The sequence below is a fragment of the Asparagus officinalis genome, chromosome 1 (assembly GCF_001876935.1).
Source record: "Asparagus officinalis chromosome 1, Aspof.V1, whole genome shotgun sequence".
Taxonomy (NCBI): domain Eukaryota; kingdom Viridiplantae; phylum Streptophyta; class Magnoliopsida; order Asparagales; family Asparagaceae; genus Asparagus; species Asparagus officinalis.
The window spans coordinates 103,879,773-103,895,295 of record NC_033794.1 but is presented as its reverse complement, the minus strand read 5'-3'; the positions used below and the strand labels follow the sequence as shown (position 1 = coordinate 103,895,295).

The following is a 15,523-nucleotide window of genomic DNA, read 5'->3' as shown; positions in this document are numbered from 1 at the left end:
ATTTCCGTCTAGGTTGACAACCTAGACGGTTTTCCGTCTAGGTTGATTATTGCAACCTAGACGGAATTTCCGTCTAGGTTGGTACAGTCTAGACGGAATTCCGTCTAGGTGCTCTTTTTCCAGCAAAAAAAAATATATTACAATTTGTATTTCCCTGTACAATTACACCAATACATGAATACATACAATAAATACTGTATATATGAATACATCCAACCATCCAAATATAATCAAGATTTTAGACAATTCCATTCAAACCCAAAAATATACAAATCCAACATAATGCACAGATCCAGCCATAATATAATCAATTCCAGCATAATAAACAAATCCAACTATCTACTTCAAAATATGCATCAACCAAGACCGTCTAATATATACATCCAACAAGCATATAAGTATTGTTATAACAGATAAAGCTGTTCATTGCATTAAAAATGTACAAAAAACCTCATAAACCTCATCAGTCGTCGTCGTCGGCAGTATCTCTATCCCGGTTACGAGAACGTGTGCTGCTCCCTCCAATATCTCCACTCTGAATGGTCAATTGAATAATCATTAAGGGGTGTTTAATACATATTAAATATAAATGAATTTATTATTTTAAGGAAAAAAAAGGTACCTGAGTGTTGCTCTGACCAGCACCGGAATTATCGCCAAGCGAGCTTATAATCCGTATAACACCACCATACGCGCTATGAGGAATCGCACCGCTTAAATATTGCATGACATACCCCAGGAGATCATCCATCGAGTTCGCCGTCAGCGCAACTTTTGTCATCTCATTAGTCACCTGGATATGTAGCTCCGAGTCAATCTTGTCAAGCAAATATGCAGAGATACGTGCGACAAATGGCATAGCCTGGAACCGAGGCGGGGCTGCTCTCATGGATGTAAATGGTGTGGAGGATGCTGTGGATGACCTCATGCTTACGCCGGGTGAAGCTCCAACACCATGCAGAGGATATCTCCCTCTCCTATGTTTAGGGAGAAATAAATATTAAATTTACCTCTCGAATTCAATAATGATAAAAAAATATAAATAGGAATGTAGTATTCAAATTGATTCAAATTTTCTACATCCATACCTATTATGACCCATCAAATGCTGTGTGAGAGTAATGTTGTCCTCTGCAGAAAGCATGTGAGGGTCCGGCTCAGATTGTTCCTCCTGCTGCGACATATACACAGTTGCAGCCTCCTTTGATGCAGCCTCAAATCCCTCCTAAAGCACAAATATATAATTATTTCATGGTAAAGACAATGTTATTTGTGTTCTCATTTCCTCATAATATTAACAACAAAATAGAATTAATAATACTACACAAGATATGTATAACTCTCACCACCAACTCGAGATTTGCCTTGATCTTATCTCGATTCTTCTCATCACCCCTATATCTATCACGGAAAATGCCATACGCCGCTTTCGCCCTCAAGTGTATTGGCATTAATGATTTTCCCTGTCATATTATATATTATCACACTCATAATCATACTAATCATTAAATTCATCAAAACTTTAGACGGAAATCTACCGTATCCTGACAATAAACATCCTCCAGATTGGCATAGGAGTGTGAGCCCAAGTGGTGGTCATGCAGCTTCTTTCTTCTATTTTCTGACCCCTTCGTGGATTTATTCTTTTTTAAAAGAAAAAAATTAGCAAATATGCAATAAATTAATATCTTAAAAGTATAAAGTAATTTTCATGAAACTAACCTTGGAGGCATCGCTGTCCCAATACATGAGGAGAGCTGTGAAATGAACCTCGTCAACTCGGGCGTCGAGGTTTAAAAACCTCTGCCAGTCCTCCTCATACCTGTCATAGGTTTCATGTTTGATCTCATGCCTCCATTGTTTGAGAACTACTTCAACCTTAACATTGAACACATAATTCCAAGCCCCCTCAAAGTCCTCAAGGCAGAAGCAGTCCTGTAGATTTACATACACATTTAGGAAAGATAATTTAATTATTGGTTTCTTCGTATATATATATATAGTTATATATATATACATAAGTTTTGGTTTCTATGCATATATATAGTTATATATATATACATACATGTGTTTTGGTTTTTTATGATATTACATACTCTATTGTGTTTTAGTACTTATTTTTTGAGTTTTCATGTTTATAAATATGAAATCACATGTTTCATATTTACTATTGTGTTTTGGTATTTATTGCATAGAATATGCAATTTTGTGAAAATATTATCTTATTAGTTTATAGACTTCAATATCAGTTCATACATGTTTTACTAAGTCTATAATATCATTTTGTAAAGTTTCAAGAGATGGTTTAGCCAAAATGTCAAAATTCACATGTTTCTATTTTCGTGTTTTGGACTATTTTGCAAAATGACAATTTTTCACAAATGGGAAATGCAATTTGGAAAATTCTTTTTGTAACATGCTTGTATTCATGTTTATATACATTTCCCAAAGTTTCATTATTTTTGGACCAGTACCGTCGGTCGACCGAAATTTCCGCCGGTCGACCGAAATTTACCATCGGTCGACCGAAATTTCCACCCGGTCGACCGAAGACTCTCTGGACGTCTCCTGCGACTCTGACACAGAGAGTCTGTCGGTCGACCGGTCCGGTCGATCGAAAAACTCCATCGGTCGACCGCACCGGTCGACCGACGACTGTCCAGAACAGTCCTTCGTGTTTTTGTTCTTCGCGGTCGACCGCAAATATTTTCGGTCGACCGCCAATATGACCGTTGGACTTCAACGGCCATTTTCTGAGCTGATTTTTCTGGGGATTTTTGGACTTTTGCTTGGGGGTTTTGGCTGAGATTTTGAGTGGGTATAAATACCCTATTGATGTTCTCTTTCAACCTAACTAAGAGAATTGTTTAAACAAGTTTAAGGGTGTTTTGTGTTTGTTTAAAAGAGTGTTTAAGAGTTTTGTTTGTGAAGCAAATTTCACAAGAGCAAGTGGAGATCATCCTTTGGTGTTTGAGCATTCACTCTTCTCCCACTCTCTTGTCATCTTTAGAGAAGTGTTTCTAAACTCATCTAGCTATTTATTATTTTGATTATAATTTCCATAAGCTAGATTTATATTGAGTTTAGTTTAATTGATTTTATTTTCTCACCTTGTTTAGAGAACAATCAAATTGATTTATATTGTACTTAATTGTGAGGATTCACTTGTAATACACTTGTACACCGAGAGAAGTGTGTGGTGAGAGACGGGGTCAAATCCAAGAGGAGTGGCGTTGGTTGACGTGCCTAGGGAAAGGTTGTAATCGAGCACTTGAGGAGGAGGACACAGGCTAGGACCAACACTTAGTGTGTGAGGTGTGATTGCATAGTGATTGTATTGTGAGGTGTAAACGTTGTTCGGGTGAACTTAGAAAACCCGGTTGTGATAGTGGAGATCTCCTCGAGGTGAGGAGCGGAGACGTAGGTCGTGGGGACCGAACTCCGTAATCATATTGTTTGTTTGTGATTGCATTGGCGTACTTCCTTTTATGTTCATATCTTATATCGCTTTTGTATATTGCTTGTTGATTATATTGTCCACTATCTAGTTTAGATTGTTTACCCCTTGTGTTAATTTATATATCCTTGCATATATATTTTTATCATATAGGATATATCTCTTTGTTGTTCATATTGCTTATCCTAGTTTGTATATAGTTGTTATATTTCATACTAGCTATGATAACTTATTAATTAATTTTAATTGGCATTTAATCGGATTAGATTAGCATAAGACCCTAATCACCCCCCCTCTAGGGTCTAACAATTGGTATCAGAGCTTGGTGCTCTTTGATTTAAGGACTAACCGCCTTGAGTTAAAGATCCAAGTTATTGTATTTGTGCTAATCTAGTATGATTACATTTGTCTTGCTTGCATATATTCACATATATATCATGAATATAAATGTATTTCGTTTAGGCTATGAATCAAATGTTGCTCCTAAATTCATTAATTTCCCCTATGCACAATGGGCTTCTAGATTTAAACTATCTATGCAATCTAGAAATATTGACTTATGGGAAGTTATTGATTGTGTTTACATTGTGCCCACATTGGAGAAATTTGGAAATTTATTGAAGCACATCAATGGGACTTGGAGGCAATCCGACAAGCTTTGGAGGATTCTTCTTCAAGTTCATGTGGAGCATCATACATATGGCCACAAGAGGATAACTCTTGTGTAGTAAGCGATTCTGATTCTGATAATGATTTATCTATTGATGAACTCGCTTGTGCATATGAAAGATTATCTCATGCCTATACTAAATTGCAAAATAATTTTATTGATCTTAAAAGCAAGCATGTAGATTTGAAATCCGATCATGAGTCACTAGCTTCTAAACTTGATATTGTTGTTAAAGAGAATGCTCTTTTGAAAGAAAACAATGAGTTATTAAGTTTGGAAAATAATAACATGTCTTCATCTATTGCTAGCTTAACTCATGCTAATAATGATGCCATGATAGAAGTGGAAACTATTAGAAATGAGTTTAGTTCGTTTAAAAATGATCATGTTTCATCTACTTCTATTTCCAATGCTTGTATGCCTAACAATGTGTTGAATCATGTTAAAGAACGCATATCATCTTTAGATTCAACCCTTAAAACATGCATTGTAGATAATAAGAAACTTACGGACTTGGGTGCAAAGTCTCGTACTACAACTTCAAAACCCGTACATTTTGCACACATGTATAACAAAACTTATAAGTGTTCTATTTGCGGTCGTAAAGGCCATTTAGCTAAGTTTTGTTATGATGCACATAAATACTCCAATACTAATGTTTCTTGTGCATCTCATAAGGCTTCTTCATCACATACACATGCACATATTCATCATGTTCATCATAAGCATGCTCATGTGTTTAAATGTGATTTTTTGGTCGATTTGGTCATTTGGCCAAATTTTGTTTTGATGTAAAGAGAGTTTCTCATTTGCAAAATAATCTTAAAAGACCATCTTTACTTGCAAATGTTCCTCGTGCACATCCACATGGTCAACATAACCAAATGCATCCTCTTCATTGCACTTATTGCAATCGAATGGGTCATTTACAAAATTATTGCTATGATCGGACCCGTGCACTAAATGCGCCCAAATGGGTTCATAACCCTAGGGCTTTGAGCCTTATTGATAGGGGTCATGTCCCTAACCAATCCGGCACCAAGAATTCTTGGGTGTCAAAATGATTTTTTAAACCAAGAATTTTCGTACTTTTACTTTTTTTTTTCTTGGTTTTGAAAATTACGTTTTAAAATCTTTTTGTTATGAAAATAATTTTTCTTTTATCAAATCTTTTGTTTTCATAATTATTAGTCTTGATTTTGATGAGAGGTTTGTGTTTATATAACCCTCCGGGTTTATTGGGTGTTTATTCCCAAATCAAGTTTACCGGATGCTAGAATGATTATATGGGTTGGAACAAGCTCAAGAGCTTGATATAATTGTTGCCTCTCTTAAAAATTGTGTTTTGATTTGTTGCTTTTGAATTCATTATAATTCACTTATATGATGATATTTATGTGTTTGTGCTAATGGATCATCTATTCGTGCTTTATAATGTATTCTATGAGTGGTTTGATCAAGTCTTACAAAAGAATTTTTTTTGTTGATCAAACATCATTTTTGGTTTAAATGGTTGATTTATGATTTCATTTGGTTGATTTGTTTTCATTCGAAAACTCTTTTTGCATGATTCTCATGTTTTCTCTCTTTTGATTTCATAAATCTATTTTTTATACATGGTTTTTAGGCTTGTATTTTGAGACACCTATTTATCGTGACATATCATTATGTGTTCTCATTATCTCTTGGATGTGAGTGTTTTTTTGGCATATTATTTATGCTTGCTCACATGTTTGCCATGATCTTTTATTGTTTATATTTCATATAGCTTTTTGATAGGGGGAGCTATTCCCTATATTTGCTTTGTACTCACTCATGCTTATTGATAGGGGGAGCTTTCGCTCTCTTCATTCCTTTGTCCCCTTTTTGATGTTGTCAAAGGGGGAGAAATATTGTGAATATACATTTTTCTTTTTTATATGCATGTGAATTATAATTTATATATTCATTTTCTTTCATGCATATATCCTTTTTGTAAATTGTTTGTCATCATAAAAAAGGGGGAGATTGTTGGCCTTCTTGTTTTGATGATGATTTACAAACAATTTACTACTAATGTTGTTTGTCTAGTGTTTGTACATTCCTATGTATTGTAGACAAACAACGTAGTTGGAGGTTGGATGGAATAGAGCTTCAACGATCATATCCAAAGGAGGTTGGCGGAATGTCGGTGAAGCTTATGCAATTCAAGTTAAAGATCGAGTTCAAGCTTCATCCGCAACGTGTACCAAGTCAAGCTTAATTGAAGATCAAGAATGCTTGGGTAATGTAGTTTTAGAGTTTATATTATGTGTGTTAAGTACGTTAAGCTCAATATAATATACTATATAGTTTTATATATATACATACATATGTTTTGGGTTTTCATGTTTATAAATATAAAATCACATATTTCATATTTACTATTGTGTTTTCGTAAACATTGCATAGAATATGCAATTTTGTGAAAATATTATATTCTTAGTTTTTGGACTTAACAATAATCATATACATACTTTATTAAGTCTATATAATCATTGTGCAAAGTCTCAAAACATGGTTTAGCCAAAATATCAAAATTCACATGTTTCCATTTTTGTGTTTTGGACTATTTTGCAAAATGATGATTTTTCACAAATGGGAAATGCAATTTGGAAAATTCATTTTGTAACATGCTTGTCTTCATGTTTATATACATTTCCCAAAGTTTCATTATTTTTGGACTTCATTTGTTATTTTTAACATATTTTCTAAAGTGTCAAAATTAGCTTCCAAAAACTGTTTTTCTGTCATATCTGTTTTCGGTCGACCGTACCGGTCGACCGATCATTTGATCTTTCATCACTAGGCGACAGAGAGTTGGTTGGTCAACCGGTCCGGTCGACCGAAAGCTCCATCGGTCAACCGCACCGGTCGACCGACGATTGTCCAGAGCTGGTTTTTGTATTTTTGCGCTCCATCGGTCGACCGACAGAATTTCCCGTCGACCGACAATAGATCCGTTGCACTCCAATGGCTATTTTCTGAGCTTATTTTTCTGGGGATTTTTGGACTTTTTCTTGGGGGTTTGGCTGAGATTTTGAGTGGGTATAAATACCCTATTGATGTTCTCTTTCAACCTAACTAAGAGAATTGTTTAAACAAGTTTAAGGGTGTTTTGTGTTTGTTTAAAAGAGTGTTTAAGAGTTTTGTTTGTGAAGCAAATTTCACAAGAGCAAGTGGAGATCATCCTTTGGTGTTTGAGCATTCACTCTTCTCCCACTCTCTTGTCATCTTTAGAGAAGTGTTTCTAAACTCATCTAGCAATTTATTATTTTGATTATAATTTCCGTAAGCTAGATTTATATTGAGTTTAGTTTAATTGATTTTATTTATCTCTTTGTTCACACACAACCATTGAGTTTATTGTATTTACATTCATAGTATAATTGGGTTGTGGGATTGTGTAACTTAGAGAGTGAGCTTATAATTCGTTCTCATTCATTGTAGAGAACAAACACTTTGTATTGAGCCTAATTGTGAGGATTCACTTGTAATACACTTGTACACCGAGAGAAGTATGTGGTGAGAGACGAGGTCAAATCCAAGAGGAGTAGCGTCGGTTGACGTGCCTAGGGAGAGGTTGTAACCGAGCACTTGAGGAGGAGGACACGGGCTAGGACCAACACTTAGTGTGTGAGGTGTGATTGCATAGTGATTGTATTGTGAGGTGTAAACGTTGTTCGGGTGAACGTAGAAAACCCGGTTATGATAGTGGAGATCTCCTCGAGGTGAGGAGCGGAGACGTAGGTCGTGGGGACCGAACTCCGTAATCATATTGTTTGTTTGTGATTGCATTGGCGCACTTCCTTTTATGTTCATATCTTATATCGCCTTTGTATATTGTTTGTTGATTATATTGCCCACTATCTAGTTTAGATTGTTTACCCCTTGTGTTAGTTTACATATCCTTGCATATATATATTTTTATCAGATAGGATATATCTCTTTGTTGTTCATATTGCTTATCCTAGCTTGTATATAGTTGTTATATTTCATACTAGCTAGGATAACTTATTAATTAATTTTAATTGGCATTTAATCGGATTAGATTAGCATAAGACCCTAATCACCCCCCCTCTAGGGTCTAACAATTGGTATCAGAGCTTGGTGCTCTTTGATTTAAGGTCTAACCACCTTGAGTGAGTCTCTGGAAAAATAGCGGTTGACCGCAGCGCCATTGGCGGTCGACCGCGAACTGATAAAAACACATATGCAGATACTGAATGAAGTGCGGTCGACCGCAGAGACACACGCGGTCGACCGTGAGCTGTTAAAAGCAGTTTTCCAGGTTTGCAAAAAGAGTTTTTTGTTGACATATATAAAGAATCAAATGAGCTCCAAAAAAATATGAAATTTGGAGAAATGATTATAAACATGTAGATAAACATTTTGAAAAAGGATTTTTTCAAGATGCATTACTATTTTAGAGAAATCACTGTTTCCTGTAAAAATGTTAAAAATACACGTTTTGATAAAAAACACAAAGATATATATGAATGTGCGTGTGTTGAGCTTAATATAATACTACACACAACGTATCAAACCTTTTACCAAAAAAAAGATCTAATGGACAGATAGATAGCACAAGATTCAATATCAACTGACCTGTGAAGTGAAACCAAACATGCTAAAAAGATTGTTAGTCGTAAATTGTTTGTAAGATCCTCAATCAAAACAAAAGGGCCAACAATCTCTCCCTTTTTGATGATGACAAACAATTTACATATAGATGTGAAAATCAACCTAGAACCATAAACTACACATGTAACATAGCAACATACATTCTTTCTCCTCCTTTGGCAACATCAAAAAGGGTAAGAGGAATAGGAGAGCGAAAAAGCTCCCCCTATCTTTATGCCTAGGAGAGAAAGTAAACAATAATAATGGGATAGCACCACATGTTAAATGCACATAGTCATATGACACAAAAGTACTCATAGAAGTGGAGCAAAGCTCCCCCTGTCAACAATATCCACAGAACAAGCCACAATATGAAAACAATACTACTCAAACCAAACTGGAATAAATCTGAACAGAGTATCAAACACAGAGTATCACACAACTACTTCAAACCAAACTGAGACAGATCCCAGAGTATCACACACAAGAAAAGACATAAGTTTTTCCAAAACATAATAAAACCTACGAAGGATAATAAAACACAGTCACTCGTCACCATTGTCTGAGTTACCACCGTCAGAATCTGCTTCTTCTGAGCCAAGGTCATCATCTGATCCTTCACCAGAGTCAGAAGCAGAGCTAGATCCACCATCAGAACCGGGAACAGGAGCTGGAATCCCTAAAGAAAGATGTTGAAGTCTGAGGATCTCATTGATGTCCCTCCGGAGACTAGACATCGAGGTCTCCAAATGATCCAATCGACGTACAACCTCGCTGCCAGGAATAGGGGCTGAGCGAGTGCGAGGTCGAGGCCTGGAGCTGGATGAAGGAGGCTTAGAGGAGGATGCAATTTCAAGAGGAACATGAGTAGATGTAGGAGCAAGAAGTTCAGTAGAGGGATGAGGTGTATCTAAACGCATCCTGGAGATAGAGGTATGATCAAAGAATTCTTTATTGGCTTCCATCTTAGGTTCACCGGAGAGATTAACATGGAAGTGATGAAAGATAAGAGTAAGGAATGGGCCAAAAGGAAGGAACTTAGAATGGGTGCTGAGCATGTTTTCTAAGAATACTTTTCCCCAATTGACTCTAATATGAGCAAAGATAGCATACACTGCATTTCCTTTGTCGGGAGCGAAGTGATCAAAACTCCCAGTTTTAGGAATTAAGTTTTTGTGCAATGATGCGAGCAATGATTTTAACAGAAGGAGTCAAGGAGTTGTTGCTCATGGGGTAGGAGCAACCAGTACGAAATATTTTCTCATCAATAAAGGGGTGGTCACGATTAATTTGCATGAGATCGATATCACTTGTGGGGATCCCAAGGATACCCGCAAGATCATCAGGAGAGAACTCAATAAGGGTGTTTTTAACAAACGTACGAAGACATTTGTTACCATTAGCATCCACAAAACCCGTACTGTTTGCATAGAAGAGGTAAACTAAATATGTGTATGTTGGCTCTAAGAATCTATTATCTAAAAGTCTGTGGAGACCAACCTTCCCAAGAAGATCAGGAATGTGATAGCGTTCTACTTCATCATAATTAATAGTTCTACCCAAAAGAATTCTCAATTTGCATATTTCTCTATACTTAGGTATGAGATGAGGATTCTTAAGATAATCTTCATAATGAATAGGAACATGAGGGGGTGTATTGTTAGACTTAGATCTTTTTCTAGGAGGCATGATTGAAAGATCTAGATGCAACCCTAGAAAACAGAAAAATACAGGAGTAGGAGAGAAACAATACCCAGCTAGAGATGAGAGCCCAAGGAGGAGGAGATGGAGCCGCGGGCGACCGCAAGATGGACTGCGGTTGACCGAAGAAGGGTTTCAATTTGGGAACGATGAAGTGAAAGGAGATGAGGGGTCGGTTATAAAAAGGTGAAAACAAAGGTTAAGATTAGCTCTGATTAGATCCAACGGTGGAGAGAAAGCGAGTTCAAGAGAGAAAAACAACCCAAACCCAAAAATCCAATAAACAAAACAGTCCAGAAAATTTGATATTATTTCTTCGCGGTCGACCGCGTAGGGTTCTTCGGTCAACCGTGAAAATAGCAAAAAGTATATAAAGGAAATAAGCTCTTCGCGGTCGACTGCATGGGGTTCGGCGGTCGACCATGAGACAACAGATTGAACATACTTAGGTACTGAAGATGTTTGCGGTCGACCGCCATGACACACACGGTTCGAACTACGCGTAACCGGGCAATACTAGCATTGTATCACTAAAAAATGAATTGTCAAATATGTGTGTTGTGTACATATATATATAGTATATATATATATATATATATATATATATATATGATATATATATATATATATATATATATATATATATATATATATATATAATATATATATATATAAAATTAGGCAAATCATGAATCTCATACAGAGTTTTCATAAAGTATTCAATTTTGACAAATTTATTTGAAATTAATCATTGACATGAAATCAAAGCATAAAAACAAAATGAAATTAATCAAATGTTAAATTTGTTTTGGCAACCAACTATTGTTGATGCCGGAAGACTTAGGGACATGACCCCTATCATGTAAATCCAAGACCCTAGGGTTATGAACCCGTTTGGGTGTATTTTGTACACCGATACGGTCAAAGCAAAAATCGTAAACATGACCCATGCGATTGCAATTTGTGCAATGTAGGGGTTTGAATGGTTTGCGTTGACCGAAATGATATGCACGTGGTTCATTTGCAAAAATAAACTTTTCTTTGAAATTGTTTTGCAAACGAGAATTTTTTTTTTCAAATCAAAACAAAACTTGGTCAAATGACCAAAACGACCACAATATTCATACTTATACACATGAGCATGTTTATGATTATCACTATGTGTGTGTACATGTGTATGAGAAGAAGAAGCTTGGTGGGATGCACAAACATGATTTGGCACGTTACGTTTTTGTGCATTATAACAAAATTTAGCAATATGGCCTCTACGGCCGCAAATTGAACACTTGTAAATTTTGTTATACTTGTGTGCATAATGAATATGTTTCTTGGAAATATTTTTGTGGGACTTTGCACACAAGTCCATAAGCTTGTTGTTATTAACAATGCAAGTTTTTAATGTTGAATCTAAGGTAGATATTTTATTTCTAACTTGATTCAACTCATCATTATTCACATAATCATTGTTGTTAGAAGTGGAACATGCATGATCAATTTTGAAAGAAGTAAACTCTTTTCTAATGTTTTCAACTTCTAATATAGCATCACATTTAGCATGAAACAAACTAGCATTTTCCAATCTCAATTTCTCATTGCATTCTTTTAGATTAATATTTTCACTTGCAATAAAATCAAACTTAGTAGCCAAAGTTTCATGTGAGGATTTTATTTCAACATGCTTGCTTTTTAACTCTATATAGCTACGTTTCAATTTCTTATGGTCATGCAATAATTTTTCAAATTCATATGCAAGCTCATCAAAAGAAACATCATCATCATTGTCGAGCTCGTGTACCTCACTAGGGTTATCTCCTCGTGGTTCCATACATGAAGATGAGACACCTTTAGACTTTGAGGCGGGATTTTCCAACTCTTGTCGGATGGGTGGTTCCATACATGAAGATGAGACACCTTTAGACTTTGAGGCGGGATTTTCCAACTCTTGTCGGATGGCCTCCAAATCACCTTGATGAGCTTCTATTAAATTCCAAAGCTCGTAAGCACTATCAAAAGAATAAAGTAAGTTAGCAAAAGATAGGCCAAAGGCTTTGATTAAGAATTCTAGCAAAGACTTGTTCAAAGCAAAGGATCTTTTATCATCATTATTCCACTTGGATTTCTCCGTAGTGGGAACTCTATAAGCACAATCAATAACTTTCCAAATATCAATGTCATTAGATCTAGCAAATAGCTTAAACCTAATACACCATTGTTCCTAAGGAAAGCTATCTAATCTAGGACCAATATTTGTAGCATAACCGAGACTAGGTGCATTAAACATGTCCATGATATATTAAACGAGAAAACAAATAAGATAATAAAAGATTAGCAAGATAAATAACTTGGATCTTTAACTCAAGGCGATTAGTCCTTAAATCAAAGAGTACCAAGCTCTGATACCAATTGTTAGACCCTAAGGTCGCTATGAAAGAACCCTAGAGGGGGGGTGAATAGGGTTTATGCTAATCTAATCCGATTTAAATGCCAATTAAAACTTACTAATAAATATCCTAGCAAGTAACAAGATAACTATGCAAGGATATGAAACAAACACAAGGGGAAACAAGTTAAACTAGATAGTGGATAAAATAAACAATGAGCAATTGACAAAGGCAATATGAAAAATAAGCACGAATATAAAAATACGTCAATGCAATCACAAACAAAATAATATGTTCACGAGGTTCGGTCCCCACGACCTACATCCCCGCTCCTCACCTTGAGGAGATCTCCACTATCACGACAAACCCGATTTGGAAGCCGGAACTTCTCTACACACTCAGTTATCAAGTCAACCAACAACTCTCACAAATCCTCACAATGTACATACACAAGCTACAACCTCAAGTGTTGGTCCTCACGTATCGCCTCCCTCAAATGCTCGGAATTATCACCTCTCACTAGGCCACCGACGCCACTCCTCTCGGTATCGACTACGTCCTCACCACACACTCCTCTCGGTGTATAAGTGTATTACAAAATGATTTCACAATGAACACGAATTTAACAATGGATGTTCTCTACAATTGATGAGAACTCAACAATATATTGTGTGAAATATTATAAGCTCAACAAGGTGTGTGGTAAAAACAAGTAAATTAATTAATATAGCTAAGATGTAAATATGAACAATTAATCAATGAGCTATATAAAAGGAGTTTAGAAAACTTCTCAATAAGCAAGAAGATCTGTAGAAGGATGATGAGGATATGATCCTCAATGGAAGATGAAAAGATCTCTTCTTGTAGTGAAACTCCTCTTTTGAATCAAACCAGCAAACAAGGCTTAAAACACCTTTTAAACACTTCTTAAAACTTTGTAAACTTGTTTTAAACAAAACTCTTGATTAATAAGGAGTTGAATGCATAGGGGTATTTATAACAACTCCAAACAGCAACAAAAACACATGCAAAAAGACCAAAAAAACCAAACAACAAAGCTGCTGGAAACTAGCCATTACTGTTCAATAAAAATACATATGCAGATACTGGATGAAGTGCGGTCGACTGCAGAGACACACGCGGTCGACCGTGAGCTGTTAAAAGCAGTTTTCCAGGTTTGCAAAAAGAGGTTTTTGTTGACATATATAAAGAATCAAATGAGCTCCAAAAAAATATAAAATTTGGAGAAACGATTATAAACATGTAGATAAAGATTTTGAAAAAGGAATTTTCCAAGATGCATTACTATTTTAGAGAAATCACTGTTTCCTGTTAAAACGTTAAAAATACACGTTTTGATAAAAAAAACACAAAGATATATATGAATGTGCGTGTGTTGAGCTTAATATAATACTACACACAACGTATCAAACATTTTACCAAAAAAAAGATCTGATGGACAGATAGATAGCACAAGATTCAATATCAGCTGACCTGTGAAGTGAAACCAAACATGCGAAAAAGATTGTTAGTCGTAAATTGTTTGTAAGATCATCAATCAAAACAAAAGGGCCAACAATCTCCCCCTTTTTGATGATGACAAACAATTTACATATAGATATGAAAATCAACCTAGAATCATAAACTACACAGGCAACATAGCAACATACATTCTTTCTCCTCCTTTGGCAACATCAAAAAGGGTAAGAGGAATAGGAGAGCGAAAAAGCTCCCCCTATCTTTATGCCTGGGAGAGAAAGTAAACAAGAATAATGGGATAACACCCCATGTTAAATGCACATAGTCATATGACACAAAAGTACTCATAGAAGTGGAGCAAAGCTCCCCCTGTCAACAATATCCACAGAACAAGCCACAATATGAAAACAATACTACTCAAACCAAACTGGAATAAATCTGAACAGAGTATCAAACACAGAGTATCACACAACTACTTAAAAACCAAACTTAGACAGATCTAAACAGAGTATCACACACAATAAAAGACATAAGTTTTTCCAAAACATAATAAAACCTACGAAGGATAATAAAACACAGTCACTCGTCACCACTGTCTGAGTTACTCCATTATCGACGCTTCCTGCTCGAAACATCCGTTACGACGTTCGCCCTTCTCGGATGGTACTGAATCGCAAACTCATGATCCTTGATAAACTCAATCCATCATCGATGTCTCTGGTTGAGTTCCTTCTGAGAGAAAAGGTACTTCATGTTGGATATCATGTCCCCATGATATAATTTTGATGATAACAATTTATTCATAATCACTATGTGTGTTATACAAATGCACTAACATTTAAATGTAGTCTTCAACATCAAATATGAACAAGTGCAAGATGAGTTCAAGGCATTATGAAGTAAAGAAGATGAAGAACAAATACATCAATATATTTTTTATATTTTTCTTTACTTGGAAATATTGTACAAGCCTTGATCACTCACACACACATACATAGAAATTAGAACACATTAACACAGGCTTAGTGTGTTGGTTAACAATAGAAATTCCCTATGTTAACCATTAGAGCATTTAGTTAATCATTGAGTCTAAAAAAATTCCATACATAACATTTTTTACCCTTAGTAGTTGAATTAGAATAGTAGTCGACTACTGAAGTCTGAGTTCAAAATATAAGTTTCTGTAAAACTACA

General features: G+C 35.6%; 1 protein-coding gene across 1 annotated transcript; it reads right to left on the bottom strand.

Moving 5' to 3' along the window:
- Positions 195–1,928, bottom strand: LOC109843579. The gene is made up of 6 exons (XM_020412524.1): positions 1,723–1,928; positions 1,539–1,643; positions 1,347–1,463; positions 1,089–1,225; positions 623–977; positions 195–535 (listed from the first exon to the last, which is right to left on the bottom strand). Exons 1-6 carry the CDS (start codon positions 1,747–1,749, stop codon positions 464–466), a joined length of 813 nt encoding a protein of 270 aa, XP_020268113.1. The 5' UTR covers positions 1,750–1,928; the 3' UTR covers positions 195–463.